General features: G+C 52.1%; 1 protein-coding gene across 8 annotated transcripts in view; it reads right to left on the bottom strand.

The window, feature by feature from the left end:
* Nucleotides 1–519: 519 nt before the first annotated feature.
* CASZ1 (castor zinc finger 1) overlaps nt 520–16759 on the bottom strand; it is a 194758-nt gene continuing 178518 nt past the window's right edge. For 7 of the 8 annotated variants that reach the window (XM_071575981.1, XM_071575979.1, XM_071575985.1 and 4 more), the window contains 5 exons: nt 16470–16668; nt 15781–15952; nt 13073–13221; nt 11136–11370; nt 520–6445 (listed from right to left, as the gene is read on the bottom strand). In XM_071575981.1, coding sequence (XP_071432082.1) covers nt 5199–6445; nt 11136–11370; nt 13073–13221; nt 15781–15952; nt 16470–16668 — 2002 coding nt within the window. In that variant the 3' untranslated portion in view covers nt 520–5198. The remainder of the gene's footprint in view (nt 6446–11135; nt 11371–13072; nt 13222–15780; nt 15953–16469; nt 16669–16759) is intronic. The other variant, XM_071575986.1, reaches the window with a different exon arrangement.

Here is a 16759-nt window from a genome sequence, read left to right on the forward strand (position 1 = left end):
CAGTGCTCCGTGCCAGGGCAGTGCCCAGGAGTTCATCAAGTGGCAGTGGCCAGGTCTGGGATGAGTCCTGGGCAGGAGAAGGGTGTGGACAAGGCTGTATTGGGCATGCAGGTTTTTAGCTCATCTCTTGTCCTTCACACTGTTCCTTCTGCAGCTGGAGCAGCTGTGCCAGGGCACTGTGTCCACCCGGGGGCTGTCAGGACTCCCTGGAGCCTGGACATCCTCACCCCTGGTGGTGCCCAGGGCTTTGCCACTGCATGGTGTGCAGTTTCTGCAGCAGGAGAGCCACACAGCAGGGTAGGAATGGTGGCTCAGGGGTGTTTGATGCCTGAGGTGCAGCTTTGTGTCCCCGAGTTCTGTCCCGAGGTGGGAATGACTTCAGCATTTCAGTGGGGATGAGAAGATGTGCTGCCCCACCCCTTCAGTCCTGGCAGGATCTTTCCTTCAGACTCGTGTCCTTTGTGTGTGGGAGTCAAAAATGTGTAGCTTTGGGTCTTTAGTGTCACTGTGAGGCTTCAGGTGGGTCCCACCATGGATCCCAGTCCCCCACCCTGAGCTCTGCAGGCCAAGGCAGGAAGGGAAGAGTCAGAATGTGAACGGTCACATCTGATTCCACATCCCATTTAGCAAGTTGTGCAGCTGCAGGCAGGGCTTTATCTGGGGCCCTGGTGGTGCTCCCACTAAACCCCAGCACTGTGGGAAAAAAGGCCAGAGTCATGTGAAGAGAATTCCCTTCCTGTGCACTCCCACCTGAGCACTGGTGCTCCCTCCCTGCCCAAGACACCCAAACCTCCTCCAGCAAGAACACAACTCGAGCACTTCAAACTTTGGGGTTTTTTTTTTCCAGTTTTTATTGAGTGAAAATGTCAAACCTTGCATCAGTCATGCAAAAAAAAATCAAATAAATAAAACACATATATTAAATTTCTAATAGCACTAAATTCAAGTGGAAAAATATTCAGTTCTTAATAACGCAGGTGCTGAAGAGACCAGATTCAAGTAAATCAGAGCACACCATCCTGTTTAGGGTGTTTTTTTTCACTTTCTGCATTTTTGTCTCAAAACCTATATATATATCTATATATCTATATATATGTATATACATATAGATATATACACACACACATATATATGTGCATACATATTATTTTTATATTTATATATATACACATACATATTTATAAAACATTAAAAAGAGCATTGGTGGTTCAAGCATTTATTTCCCCCCCCTCCCCCACGGAAAGAAAAAAAACAACAACAAAAAAATTACACATTTAAAATTCAAAATGAGCTAGCAATGGCTTATAGTCCTAGTGTGCAATATGGATATTACAAAAGGCTAGAATCCTCCCTCATTGTCTTTTTTTTTTCATTTTTGTTTTTTTAAAGTTGTTTTTTGTTTTTTTTTGCTACATTGGAAAATTTTTTTTTAATTTTTTTTTTCTTTACAAAATTCCTTCCACGCAGACTTTAATCCAGTTGAGTTTGTGGCTAGAATGAACAATCTAGTCAAGAGTTTTTATTTCATGTTTTTGCTCTTCAGCAGTGAATGGTAGCAGAATCAGGAGGGTCCATCTCAAGGTTTATTTTGTTTGGTTTTTATCTTGTTTTGGACAGAACAGTTCCATTTTCTCTCTCCTCTTTCCCCTCCTCAGAGTCAGTTGATTCTCCCTCTCTTTCTCTGGTCATTCTTTAAGCACATTATTTCAGTAGCACTGTGTGACAGTCCCAGGGACAGGAGGGCCTGCAGGGACAGTGACAAACCCCCTGCTCTGAGTGGGGCCCTTGTTCAGAAAAGCACTTCAGCTCAGCCCTGGCCCAGACCCACCTGCTCAAGGGTTTGCTGAATTAAAGCCTGAACATGGCAGAAAAAAGGTCGGGTTTAACTTGGTTGAGTTGCTGTTGTTGTGAGCAGAGACAGTGTGAGAGTTTCAGGGCAGGAGGACACCCTGGGGTCGGGCTGGCCCTGGGCACTGGCACTGCCCCTCTGCCAGCTCTGGGGGGAGAGAGAGGGGACAGGAGTCTGGGGGAGAAGGGCTGAGGTGCTGGGGAGAGGTGGGTGCCCTGGGGGGAATGGTGTGCATAGACAGACACGGGCCCTCCTGGCAGGGGCAGCAGGACGGGGACAGGGACAGGAGATGGGGACAGGGGCAGCAGGACGGGGACAGGGGCAGCAGGATGGGGACAGGGGCAGCAGGACGGGGACAGGGACAGCAGGATGGGGACAGGGGCAGCAGGACGGGGACAGGGGCAGCAGGACGGGGACAGGGACAGCAGGATGGGGACAGGGGCAGCAGGATGGGGACAGGGGCAGCAGGATGGGGACAGGGACAGCAGGACGGGGACAGGGACAGCAGGATGGGGACAGGGGCAGCAGGATGGGGACAGGGGCAGCAGGACGGGGACAGGGACAGCAGGATGGGGACAGGGACAGCAGGATGGGGACAGGGGCCACCCAGGCGGGTCCTGCGCTGCTCCTGCCCCAGCATGGGCAGCCCCTCCAGCGCCAGGCAGGGCCCTGGACACGTCCCCCCTTCCTTCCTCCACACGCCTGTGCTCCCCCAGTGCTGGGCAGTGACTCTGGGGATGCTGAGACGTGAAGGGGAGAGTTAAACACTGTCCTGGGGCAGCCCCAGCCTGGCTGTGCTGGTCCTGCCCCCTCAGCCAGGCAGAGTCTCATCTGCTGGAGAGGGGCTTGTGTTCCATCCAGGGATTCCTCCTGGAACCCACCACCACACTATCTAAGTACTGAACATGGGGAAAGTGGACAAGTACAGAACCTGCAGCAACTGCTGGTAAAGGAAAATCTCTTTGCCCCATCCCATTGTGAGAAATCCCAGGGCATCATCCCATCCCTCTGCCCCAGGAACATGAGCTTCATTCTAGTCAGGAGTTGGGTTGTGCTGGGAAACAGCTGAGGGCAGGGGATATACCAAACAAAACAAAAACAAACAAACAAAACCCCTATAAAAATAAAAGCCACACAAATAGCTGATAGAGGAAAAGAACTCCAAAGAATTAAATAAACTACAAACTAGTAATAACAATATTTCATTTGTTTTGTTTTCATTTGTTTCATCTCTACAAAATTCAAGTTAGAATCGGAATCGTGCAGCTCCACTCAGTGCCGGGAGTGTCACGTCAGCCTCAAACCCTCCCCTGCCACCCCTACAAACAAACACTACATTGAAGGAGAAAAAAAAAAGGAGAAAAAAAATTGCACACAATTAACCATATCTAAGGGCTATCCAGAAGGCAGGTGACCCCCCTCATCCCCCTGGCATCGGTGGTTTCTCTTTTGTTCTATATATAGTAATAACCTTTACAGGAAAAATACTGTACAACTTTTTTTTTTTTGCCTTTCCTTTTGAAACATCATCTGAACATTCTGTCCCCACATTTACACAGCTGAGCTGCTTGTTTATAAATCAGACCTGATCTGCACCAGTTCCTTAGGGAAATAATTAAAAAAAAAGCAACCTAAACTTCTTGAGGCCTTTATCTGTTCAGAGAGAAAACAAATCCTGGGGATCCCTTGGAGCTGAAGTGCTCACAGAGCTGAGGAGGGGAGAGGGCGCCTGCATGGTGTTAGAAAAAAATAATTAGGTTTTTTTAAAAAAGGGACAAAGCTCAGACTAGGCTGGTATTATACTTAAAACTGGCACCGAAATAACTATTATCAGAATTAATTCCTACTAGTCCTTCTGGAGCCCTGGTGTGTGTAGACAAACCCTCTCAGGCTCAGGCCAGGCTTTGGGGCCCAACAGCCCCGGGGCTCCCCTGCCCCAGTCTGGGCCAGTGTCCTGTAGTGTGTTCCCAGAGCAGGGAGAAGGGCAGGGAAGAGCCTGGAGTCAGGGCCAGCCTGAGCTGCTGCAGGGGGGGCTCAGCAGGGCAGGGGCCTTTGCTCACACAGTGCCCGAGCTCCAGTCCCCCCACAGGACTCACCAGCCCGGCCCCAGCCCCGGGGTGGCACCTGAGGGGCTGGGGCTGCAGAACAGCCCCAGAGCTGAGCGGGACACCCACCCCAGGATCCTCTGCAGGGTCACCAGCGCTCCGTGTCTGTCCCGTGTGCAGTGCCAGGCTGGGGACAGGGCTGGGCACTGGGACAGCACAGCTGGCACATCCCCACGGCCAGGCTGCTCCTCTGAGCACGGGGCAGGGCAGCTCCCAACCTCCTGAGATGGGGATACTGAAGCACCACAAAAACGCCTCCCCCTCAGCAGAGAGGAAGCACCTGGGGGTTGGGATGAGCTGGAACTGGCTGGAGGGTCTGCAGTGGGACAGACCCTGGCACTGCCCACCGTGCTCTGCCCAGGTCACTTCAGCTGAATCCCTGCAGGCAGAGCAGCAGGGACGAGGAGAGGTGTCCTACAGAGAAAGTGTAGACTGAGAAAGTTTTACAATATAAATAGCATTCAAAATTATTACCATTAACAGTAAAAAGGATCTGGAAGAACAGAGGAGTGTCCCATTCCCACCCCTGCTCATTCATTAATGCGTCCTCATTTATGTGACAATAAATACCCACTCCCACCCTGGCTGTCTGATGCCATTCAATTAATGCTGGAAAAGAAGGGGGAGGGTGGAGAGAGAGCACACCCCTCACCCCTCCTTCCCACTGGCAAAAGCTGAGCTACTTGTCTGTGACACCAATTCCTTGAATTTATATATGTGTGTGTGTGTGTACATTATATATAGAGAGACACACACACAAATATATATCTCTAAAATTCATTATCTGTTGATCCCACCCACCCCCCTCCAAGAAGTGGAGATTATTATTATTATCGTACAACTGAAAACATGGAAAAATAAAACCCAGAAAGAAAACTGGGGGGATAGAGCCCCACCCATAGCAAAGGGTCCCCAGAGGGGCACAGGCCCCACGCACCACGCAGGGAGCAGGGGGAGCAGCAGGGACCCTCAAGGTTCATGTCCATAGAAAGGGTGTTTTCTGCTGCATCCTGCCCCCTGTTCTGGGATCTGCAGAATGGAGGAGGCAGCACCAGTCCTGCTGCAAACCGATCTCTTTGGGGGCCTGGGGAGGAGCAGGGGTTTCCTTCCTTCCTCTCTCTCATGTGTGGCACTGAGTTTGTTTTTCATTTGCCATCCCAGTCTTTGTTCTCACCTCATATGGGGTCCTCTTAGCAATTCTGTGTAAGAGCAAAACCAAACCACTGCCATTGTTGTCTGTAGGATTAAGGAGAAGCTGCTGGAGCAGCGGTGGAGGCTGTGGCAGCAGCTGGGGCTGGAGCAGGGGCTGGGGCCGGGGCTGGAGTGAGGGCTGGCTCGCCCTGGGGCCTGGAAGCATCACCATGGTCTGTGGAAGAAACAGCCTCTTCTGGTTCTCCATCTTCTTTAGTGGCCAGGCCTTCAGGGTCAGGCAGCGATTCTTCAGAATCTGTGTTCAGGTCTTCCTCTTCATCATCCTCCTCATCGTCATCATCGTCATCCTCCTCTTCATCATCCTCCTCTTCTTCATTCATCTCCTCATCATCCTCTTCATCCTCCTGGGAAGAGTCATCCTCGTCCTCCACATCACCGGAGCCGGACGCCGCCGGGCCCCTCTCCTGGGGGGTGGCCCTGCTCGGGGATGGGCCCTCGGTGGCCTCCGCCGGCTTCTTGCTGAGGTCCAGGGAGTCTCCGAGGCCCACGCCGGCCGCGTTCTGCAGGAAGAACAGGGAGCTGTTGTTGTCAGTGCTGAGGTTGAGGGAGCTGTCCAGGTTGATGGAAGAGTTCTGGATGTCGTACTCCAGGGTGGAGTGGGCGAGGCCCTCGGGGCCAGGGGAGATGGCAGGCAGCTCCCCTCGCTCCTGCTTCTCGTGCTTGCGCTTGTGCGAGTCCATCTGCGACATGCCCACCACCGTGTGCTTGCAGCCGGGGTAGGTGCAGTGGAAGTGGGAGCACTTGAGTTTGTACTTGCAGTCGGGCACCTCGCAGTCCACGCTGGAGCTGAACTGGCAGAAGCCGGCGGCGCTGATGACGTCCTGCTTGCCGTGGTGCTTGCGGTGCGCCGTCACCTTGGTGCTGTCGGTGCAGCGGAACCCGCAGCGCAGGCAGTGGAAGTGTGTGCTGTTGCCAGAGAACTGACAGTCTGGGAAGTTACAGCTCAGCGAGGACTTGAAGCGCTTGAAGTCGTCCAGCACCAGGTTGTCGACGCGGTCGTGGTGCTGCGCGTGCTTGTACATGTGTGTGCGGCCGCAGAACTTGTAGCCGCAGTTCTCGCGCGTGCAGTGGTAGTGGGTGACCTTGAGGGAGAACTGGCAGCTGCAGTCCTTGCAGTCCTCGTACAGGTCGTAGCGCCGGAACCCCTCCAGCATCATCCCCTCATCCAGCATCTTGCGGGACGACGCGGTCTTGCGGCGCTTCCCGAACGGGGACATGTCCTCGATGATCCAGAAGCGCTTCTTGGCCCCCGAGGCGGTTGGCATGGTGATGGTGTTCCCTGCGGAGACACAGCGACAGCGGCGTTGCCACGGCCGTGGCCCCACAGCCCCAGCCATGCCGGCAAGCCTGGTGTGCCAGGACCCCGACTGCTGCCACCCACCCCCTGCCCACCCCTCCTGCACCTCAGCCAGGGATGGAGGCGGCACTGCTTGGCACTGCCTGCCCCACACCCTGTCCCCCAGTGCCATCCCTGCCCTGCCCCAGCTGCTGGAGCTCATCTGTCCAAATGCTACTGTTGCTTCTCTGCTTTGATACTCTCACAGTTGCTCCTGCTGCTTAATTAATGTCTAGTCCTGTTTTTCTCAAATGAGACTAATGGGGAGGAGCTGCCTTGTCCCAGTCCGAGGACTGAGATGTTACTGCAGTTCACTGGAGTGGTGAAGGAGTTCCCTGTCCAAAGCCAGTGTGTGTGCACTGTCCCCCTGTCCAGGCTCCACCACGACTGCCAAGGACAGGCAGGAAGTGACGGAAGATCCCAGGAGAGACTGAAACTGCAAGGGGGAATTTACAGGCACAGAGGATGGACCTTGGCCAGGAGGCTGCACCATCACTCACCATAACGAGCCCACACATTACCAGGAGTGCACTGAGAAGGACAGAGGGACAGATGTTCAATGGGGCTAATTCTCATCATCTCTAGCCAGTGGACTCTGAGAGAAAACACCAGTTCTGCAGCTTTCCCTGGGGTCTCAAAAATCACAGGATGCCTCCAGTAAATAAAGAGGCCTCATCCATCTTCCCTTTCCTTCACAGGGCCAGTGTTTGTGGCCACTGCTCCTGTCCCCAGGACCACACTGACATCAAGGACTTGACCTCAGTGCATCTATGAACTTTGTTTCCTTCTCTGCTTGCCAGTTCCAAAATCAAATCACAATCTCCAGTATCAACGTGCAGCACAGACAAGGTTGGAGGCAAGGATTTCTCACCAGGTGCAGAACTGTGAGTGTAATTGGAAATTATAGCTTGCAACTAAAACATACTCCTTTTTTTTGCCTCTCTTCCTGCTGAAAGTGCCATCCTCTTGAACAGAGGCACCATTTGTGACACACAGTGCCTGGGGCCCCAGAACCCAGAGCAGCTTGAATGCTTGTCTGGGAGACTGAAGGCACAGCCATCACTTTGACTGGGGTGCAGCTCCTTCCAGGTGACAAAGGCTGTCGCTGCCCTGCTGGCCCTTCACTGACAGCCCTTCCAGAGGAGGTGGCCTGAGGGAACTCCCAAGGTAACCTGGCACTGCACCGGCAGCGGAGCAGGACCCACTTGTCCCACATGGCTATAGAGGCTCCAGGATAAGCAAGGAACAAAAGGTTTTCCACACCCATCAGTTGATGGCCCTGCAGCTGAGGGAGGCACAGCCCGGGGCACCCACACGGGGCTGGTGCAAACTGCAGGCTCAGGCTGATTTCAGCAGCTCCCAGAGACAGAGTAACTTCGTGTCACTCAGACTGGAACTTGGCAGGCTCTGACCTGCAGAATCTGGGACCAATTTACTCCCTTCTCCCCCCGAACATCTGGCACTGTGAAATCCAGCTCTCCTCTCCAGCCAACTCCTGTAAGTGCCCTGGTGCCTGGACAAGTTGCTGCTGTCCAGATAACTCCTTGTTTTAAAAGAATTATAACCAAACCATCAAGTCCTTTAGGATTAACTAGTGTGAATGCTCATGTTGTCTGCCTTGAGATGGGACTGTGGGAAAAGTCACCTTTGGGGAAAGATTCTGGATGGGAAATAAGTAGAATTTAAATTGTACCTGTTTAAAACTCAGTGTATCTACCCAGCTTGTACAACAGTTAAATAAATATGATTAAAACTTCAGTTAAAAAGCAACTGTTTCCTCCTACAGGCAGAGTTTCAGAGGAAGGACACGATGGAGAGCTGGCACCTCTCCTGCTTTGCCACCAGTCCACGCTCAGCCCCTGCACCCCACAGATCTCCACAACCCTCAGGGGAGGTGACCCCAACAAATCCCAGTGTTGAACACCTGCATAAGCTCATCTCTTCAGCCACCAGGAATGAGGGTGGTCACCAAACCATACCGAGGTAAGAACAAAAGAAAGGGAAAAATCTTTGATTAGAGGGAGCACACCATGAGGTTAAGATGTTTCAGGTTACATGCAAGTGATTTCAAAAAGAAGCAAAAATAGTTTCTGCTGAATTTTGTTAATTGGCACACACTGCTCTGGACAGGGCAAGGATCCTTCTCCTGCCAAGTCCCATGAGAAAAACTCGTGAACTTCCAAGTGAGTTGGTCCTTCAGCCACAGTCCCCACCACTGACCTTGGATTCACACATTACTAAATCTGGCAGGAAGAATGACTGGGACATTTGTGGGCTGCCAGAAGCCTCTTAAGTGTGAACTTTAAGCACAAATATGCCCTTAATTAACTAGAAAAGAGCTGGGAGTAGGAAGAGAAGCCAAAACTGAGACACGCCCTAAAAACCAATCCCAGCTGGAATGAGAATCCCCAGCCTGAGACATCTCTGATCTTAGTCACACATGGGAATCATGGCAGCTCAAAACTAAAAACTCTAGCTGTGTTTTCTGCAGCTGGTTAGAGCAGATATAAATAACAGTGAGTGTGAGAAGCAGCCTGAGCTCTCTGATGATGTCATGAGTGACACTGCCTGGACTCAGGGCAGGGCAGCCCCGACCTCTGTGGCTACACACCAAGCTCATGAGATGGACAGAGACACAGGACCTGGGATCTCCTGAGACATTCACCTGCCAAGACACATGTGCAGCAGACTCTGGCAGGCACTGGGCTGGGTGCCTGCAAGATCTAACCAAGAATCCTGAGTCCCATTAACGCCACAGGAACAAAAGTTTGCTCTGTGGCCACCCTGATGTTACCAAGAGGCTGAAAGTGCATTTTAGCTGTGGATTTTGTTAGGCTGTTTCACAGTTAGGAACTGGTGGGGATTGCTCTCAGGTACCTGAATGTCTGTGAGTGATTTGCTGTGGTTTGGTTCCTTTAGCTGTGGTTACTGTGTGAGCAGGGAAGAGCAGGGCCCCTGGGCAACGTTAGGTAAGGCACAGAGTGACCTTTGCTGCTCTGCTGACCCAAAGGTGCAGAGCAAAAACATGGGCAGGGTGAGTGGGGAAGGAGGTGGGCACAGGACATGGAGAGAAAGCAAAGAAGTGTTACCTGCTGCATCCTGCACTAAGGGAACGTCACTTTTGACTGGAGTTGGAGTGGCAATGATGGGCGAGAACCCAGCGGTGCTGGCGGCTGGCATGGCAATGCCCCTGCTGGCTCCCAGCGTGGCACTGAGCAGGGAGTACGAGAGACAAGAGGGAGAGAAGAGATAGGGCAGGGTGGGCAGGGGAGACCTAAGCAGGGCTTGTGAGAAAGATGGAGGCAGAGATGGTGGTGGAGGTTGTGGTGCAGTGTGGGCATCGTCGGCAGCAGCAGGAGCGGTAGAAGGAACCAGGCAGCCTGGAGAATGTGGAGAGAAAAAAAGCAGAAAAAAAAGGAAAAACAAAAGAGAAAAAAAGAAAAAACACAACAAAACAAAAACCAAAACAAAACAAAAAACAAAAGAACTGAAATGAGAACCCAAGAGCAGAAGCAATATGATGAAAAATGGAAAATACATTCACAAATGTATGAAACAGAACTGTAAGGGAGAAGGAACAGAAGGTGAGGAACTGACAGCACCAGAAGAGGAGGGTTGTCTCTGCAGGAGGTAGGGTGGCTTTATGGCACAGGGGAAGAGCCACAGGCTTGCAGGCAGGAATTCCTGATTGACTGGTCCATGTCCATCTGTGTGGTCCTGCCTGTTCCAGCTGGCACTTTAAGGGTGCTCTGACCCTTGGCTGTCACTGACACAGGAACCACTGCCCACCAGAACCTCTGGAAGAGCCACAATGTCATGGGGCAACCACTGCCTGACCCAGCAGGGACCTGTGGCTGTGCTGGGTGATGGCCCTTCCCAGGGTGGGAAAGAAGAGCAGGAAAATGTGTGTGGAATTCGAGCAAACTGAGGCAGCCCATGCAGAGTATGACACTTAACCCTGGGATGGACAGCTAAGAGGTCCCTGAACACCACTGGATGGTATCAGAACTGTCACAGGTCCCTGACTCCTGACAGAGCACTGGGAGATGGCTGCACATTATCCCTGCAAACGGGAACCAAGGCAGAAACTTACTTCCCAAAAGAGGGGTGGGAGATGAGGGTCTCCTCTGTGCAACACTGACCAGGGGGGACAAGAGTTTGTGTGTGAGGAAGGCAGTTCAGGGAGCTGCTTTTGTGTGGTGCTTTCTGGAGATGTGGGAGGTTTTATCCCCTGTGTAGATAATATTTGCTGCTGTACAGGCCCTTCTGGCCCTCACCAGTACAGGAAAGTGCCTGACTTGAGATGCTGCTCCAGGAAATACGGAAGTACCAGGGCAAAAGCCAAGCACAGAACAGGCCCACAGCTCTTTTTTTTCTATTTTTTTTAAATAAGCTATTAAAATAGACCCAACTCTAAGACTCAGGATAAAAGCCTCTTTTCAGGAGAGAAAAAAAAGATACACTGTTAGTTTCTGGATGCTTGAGATGCACATTTTGATGGACCTTTCAAGTGCTGGGGAGAGCTGGGTTAGTGTGAGGCACCACTGTGAGCTTGGCACAGTTCATATTTGAAGGTGTAACTGTCCCTCTCCCCAGAAAGCAGGAAGTGCTGGCCCATCCCATCCTCCCTTACCTGCTGAGGTGCTTTCATTGCCCACTGGAGTGCTGGAGCAGCTGCGGTCCATGTTGGAGGATTCCGAGGAGATCCCCCCAGGGCTGCAGCCAGTGTAATCCATGTACTCATCTGTCTCGGTGTCCAGCATGCTGGGGGGTCCCTGGAAGGAGGCTGGGGTTCCTGATGAGGCTGGGCTGGGTGCCATGCTGCCAACCTGGGGGAGGTTTTCATTTCTTGGAGTGTGGCCAATAACCTGCAGCAAGAAAACAGGACGGGGACGTTCACACCAAACGTGAGATGCCAAGACCAAAACCATCTGTCTGCACGTTTATCTCTCCAGTTCATGAGGGATGGCTGGAACATGTCTGTGAGTGGAACCCGTGGCACTGGATCTTCCTGCACTGGGAGCTCAGAGGGCTGCACTTGGCACGTGCCCCCTGGTATGTGCATTGTGATGCACTCACAGGCTCCGAGTGTTAATCTTGGCACCACGTCCTGCTGTGTGGATTCCCAGGCCTTCACAAACAGGAGGTGTTAATCTTGGCCTCTCTGTGCAGGTCCTGCTGCAGTCAGGGGCTGGAACAGGAGTGTCAGTGCTGAGGCACCAGGGGCACTGTGTGTGCTGAGCTCACACTGCTCTGCCCTGCTCTGCTCTGCCCTGCACAGCCCATGGGCTGCTCCCCAGACTGTCCAAACACTCCACTGCCTGTGGAGCACTAAGGCAGGGCAAGCACTGCAGGAGTGGCAGCCCAGTAATGTGGGCAGCTCTGCCACGTGCCCAGAGCTGTGGTTTGATCCCTTGTCTGGTGTGGGCTGAGCCCACAGCACACCAGGGCCATGCTGTGTGCCCACAGGACTGCTCAGGCATTGACACAGCCCTGCCAGGGAAAGCAGACCGAGGTCAAACCCAGCATTTTCTGCCCAGCATGCACTAAAATTCTCAGGGCTAAACTCAGCATGTGCTACAAGAGCAGTGAACACAAATCTATTTGTTAAATCCTGAGTTGATTCTTGTACCTAAGCCTTTTGTGTTAAGCCCAAAAGCTGCCACAACAGCAACACCAGTTCCTTGGCATCTGTGAACTCATTAAATCCAACAGCACTGGGCTTGAACAGTTCACTTACTGACAGTACTTAATAACTAACAGGGACCTCTCATTCCCATGTTGTGGAATGAAAGAGGTTTCCATCTTGCTTCTACAGATGGTCCCTTTTGTTTTCCACACACCAGAGGATGTTCTTAGGGTCAGATCAGCCACAGGCATTCAAACAAAGCCAGCCTGTCTCATCTCCCAAGCAATGGGAGCTGAAGCAGCTAAGGAGTTAAGAACAAGCAGGAGGTGGCAGGAATGCTGTCCCTTGGAGCAGCAGCTCAGGGCTGCAGCTGAAACTCTTCCATTTATTCAGCAGACAGACAAACCTACTCTGCCAGTTGCTCTCAGTTTTGTGTTAGAAAAGCAGCAACTGCATCACTGCTACTTCCTGAGAGAGGCCAAGGAGTGCCCCAGCCAACTCCACATCAATAAGGGAAGAGAAATTTCAAGATTGGTATTTCTCCCGTCTTAGGTGGAAGCAGAAAATGATTCTTTATGTGCAACAGGAAATGTTTGCTTTAACCAGCACGTTCAATTCTTCCACATCCTAAGCACTTTAATTTTAATAAGCCAATTGTGTATACTGAGAGAGCTGGGAGAGAGTGCAAGTTGTAAATATGATTATTTTAGTGTTATCCTCAATTTTTTTCTCCATAATTCACAAGAAGAAGCTGTTTCCACCAAGCAGTGCTTTGCTATCTGTGCTCCATCATCTTTCCCCACACTGTGTAAGTCCAGCCAGGTGACACCACCCTGGGTGCCCTGCCCTGTCCCAGTGGGGTCCCCCGTGCAGACACACCCCTGCAGTGCCCTGGCAGGGCACAGCTCTGCCCATGGCTCTGCAGCCCAGGACAGGGTTACCTGAGCAGGAACACGGTCGAAGTTCTTGCCCAGCATCCTCCTCATGTGCTTCCTGGCGTGGGATGTCATCTGGTGCTTGAGCAGGAAGGAGAACTGGCAGCCCTCACGGATGCAGTGGAAGTGGCTGTTCACCTGGTTGTATTTGCAACCTGCAGACACAAAACCCACTCTGTGGAGCACAGAAAGGTGCTGGGGGGAAGGTGATGGGATGAGGCAAAGCTGCTGCCATGGGGATTTCTGGACACTGAACATTCTCAGAGGCTGTGGGTTCTTCAGGAACAGTCCTGAATGTAAAGAAACCAACCCACAATCTGCTGCCTGCTGAGCCACTGCAGGAGAGGATTACAGGGTACACTGATTTAAGAAGTGAGCCCGAGCCTAGTCCCATCCCTCATTGTTTCTTTGTAAAGGAAGGAACATTACCATTACATCTCACAGTGCCTAATGCTCTCCAGTGATAGCCAGTGCCTTTTCTTGTACAAAGAGAACAAAACCAAGACATTTAGCTGCATCACTGGAGTTACAGTCAGAAATACATGCTCATAATTAGATTAGAAATTAAAAGTTCTTTTAAATTTTTTCCCCTTTGACTGTGTTCTCAGAAAAGCAGTCCCACACCAGCTCCAGCTCTGGACAGTGTGTGCTCTCTGGTCAGATAGGAATGAGCCAGGAAGGGCTCACTGCCACTCCAGATTTGTTGTATAATAGGGGCACTACCAAACAACAAGCAATTCAGTGGGTCCTGGCATACAGCACTTCACACATTCTGCTCCTGTGGCTACAGCCACGTGTGCCAGGAGTGTGTGTGTGTCACTAACAATCCCAAACAGCCACTTTCTGTAGCTGGTAAATCATGGCTTGGTATAGTTCAAACCCAGCTGTACCAGTACCCAGGGTCTGATGTTCATCCTGCCTTGGCCACCCCTCAGACACACAGAGAGGCACAGCCAGGCTCACTTCACCCATCTGTCTGCACCCACCACCTCCACGTAGACAGGGATTTTTTCATCTTGCTCTCCAATCATACACATGTATATATTTATGCACACAGAAACATACATTAAAAAAAATCTATCCTGTGTGTTTGTTCAGAAACATTCCCAGCCCTTGAAGCAGGGCAGTGCTTTCTGCATATCTCTGCATACACACTACAGGTCTGTGCACACACAACATACAAAGCAGAGCCATCCAGACACGGGGCTGGACTCCCACGCTGGTGTAACCACACACACCCCACACCCTCCCTGACACTGCCTGTCTGTGCAGCCAGGGCAGGGTGCTGGCTGTGTGTGCTGCACAGCAGGCCCAGCCCACAGCCTGAGTACACCCTGCTGGATGCAAGGCCCCCCTCCCTCCCAAACAAACAGTGCTGGCACTCCCCAGCCCGGAGCTGCCCCACTGCCATCGGCTCCTGCCTCCCCTGGCCCAGGGGAGCCCCAGCCAGAGCTCCATGGCCATGCCAAGAGCCTGTTTGTGTCGGTATCACCTCCCCACAGCCCTCCCTGCCCTGCCATCCCTGATCCTGCTGCTCTGGGGCCAGGAACAAACAGTGCTGGGGCTGAAACATTATCAGCACAGGCAGGTGAGGGCTCGCCTGTTGCCAGGGCACCCTCTGGGCTGGGTGTCATCTATCACTGTCCTGCTTTGTCTGCCCCTGCTGGCACCTGAAACACCCAAAGGTGAGTAAATACACAACTGCTGAATCTGCTGTCATGTGTCAGTGGGACCAGGCAGGGACTGGCCATGGTGTGTTGACACTCATTACCCTGGTTACCACAAACGAGCTTCCATTTGGGTTCAAATTCTTGATGTATTCAAAGCTGGAAAGGAAAGTTTGGTTCTGGTTACCGTGGCTGTTTCCCTGCAATGGGAGGGAACAGCACCCAGAAGGTTATTCTGAACCTTGTTTTGTTCCAGCCTTTGTTGCAACCAGGAAGGGCAGGGAATGGTTGGGTCTGTGGCACTGTTAACCAAACCACAGTGAGAACCCCAGGCAGCTGAGGATGGGCTCTGCTGGAGCTGCCTTTAGGGACTCAGAGCCTGAATTTCAGCTCAAGGGACCTCCCCAGGAACTCTTTCTACTTCTGTTGTTGTGTGTTTTCCCAGCTTTACACTGGAGGCACCTGGATTGAGTGCAGTGCTGCTGAGAGTCTGAGGCTGTGCCACATCCTGGGTGGGAGGCACCAGGACAGTCCCTCTGCTGCTCCCAGGGGCTGTGGGGAATGGGCCTGGGGGAGAAGGGAGAGATTTACTGAATACTCTTCTCCATCTCTCTATGGTTATTTTCTCTGTGACTTTCAATATGCTGCACTGGCAATGGCTAAAAAAATCCTCCTAAGAGCACCCTTAAACTTCACCCAAGACAAGCAGCAGGTCCAAAGGACTGCAAAGTATAAAAACAAACAAACATAAAAAAAAGAAGGCTTTGACAATTAGATAAAAAGGAAAAACCAAGGGGAAGGTCTATGTCCAGACAAATACAAATACACAACCCTCTCCATCATAGTTTCTATCCATTTCCCCTGGCTCTGTTTGGGAAAACATGCTTCAACCAGCCACATCAGGAGCTGCTTTGTGTTTCCTTGCCTTTCTTGTTCAGTGCTTTAATGACCAAACACCTGTGAAGCAAAACTCACAGGCTCTAACTCATGGCATTCATTTTGGCCTGGGCATGGGACAGGCCACAGGAGCAGGAGACCAGAACTCACCTAATCTGCCACACTCCTCCCTCTTGGTGAAGTACTTGAAGCCGTTGGCTGCCCTCCTCTCTGCCTTCTCGTGCTTCTTCACGTGCCAGGGCAGCTTGGTGGTGATGTTGGTCACGAAGTAGCAGCCCGGCCGCAGGCAGTGGTAGTGGCCTCGCATGCGGAACTCACAGTGCTGGGGGAAACAGGCTCTGAGGCACCCTGAGCATGGGCACCCCATGGCACAGGCACCCCCTGCTGCCCCAGGGCTGCCCCAGAGGTGTGAGAGGGGCTGCAGCTGATGCTCCAGATCCCACCCCGCAGTGCTCCGTGTCCCCTCCTCCCAGGTGTTTCTGTCCTGCTGTTGTGTGCCCTGCAATACACTGTTCTAGGCTGAAATATCCCAAACCTGACTTGTGGCCTTGCCTGGATTCCTCACAGGTTTTTATTCTGTGTCATCCTGTGTCTCTCAGATCACTCTGGTCCCCCTGTCTGCTCCTCCCAAGTCAGATAAAACACAAAAGCATTGCAATTTCCCATGTGGTGGAAACCAAACGTTTTGCAAGACCATGTAATGACCCTTCCATGGTTCTGTAGCCAGACCAGGAATGCCACACTCAGGCTCACTCCCTGCTGGGACTCAGCCTGCCTGACCCTCCTCCTCCTCTCCCAGTGCCACCCCCAGCCAGGGCCCTGCCCTGCCATGGCCTTACCTGGTTCGGACAGAGACACTGCAGGGAGTAATAAGCAAACTGGTCTCGCACGTTCACCAGGTTGTTGTTGGGGTTGATGTGGTCCAGGCAGTGGGATTCTGCTTTGCCAGAGGTTTTGCACACATACTTGCAGTTCCCAAAGAGACAGTGGAAGTGGAATTTGTTGGCGTACTTGCAGTCTGTTGCCAGGCAGGGATCGCTGGAACAAATCCAAAACCCAGTCAGCACCTTCACTCATTTCACACATTTGTGTCTTTGCCAAAATTTAATTCAAGGGGAGCCCAACTGAA

This window comes from Pithys albifrons, chromosome 22 (assembly GCF_047495875.1).
Source record: "Pithys albifrons albifrons isolate INPA30051 chromosome 22, PitAlb_v1, whole genome shotgun sequence".
NCBI classification, from domain to species: Eukaryota; Metazoa; Chordata; class Aves; order Passeriformes; family Thamnophilidae; genus Pithys; species Pithys albifrons.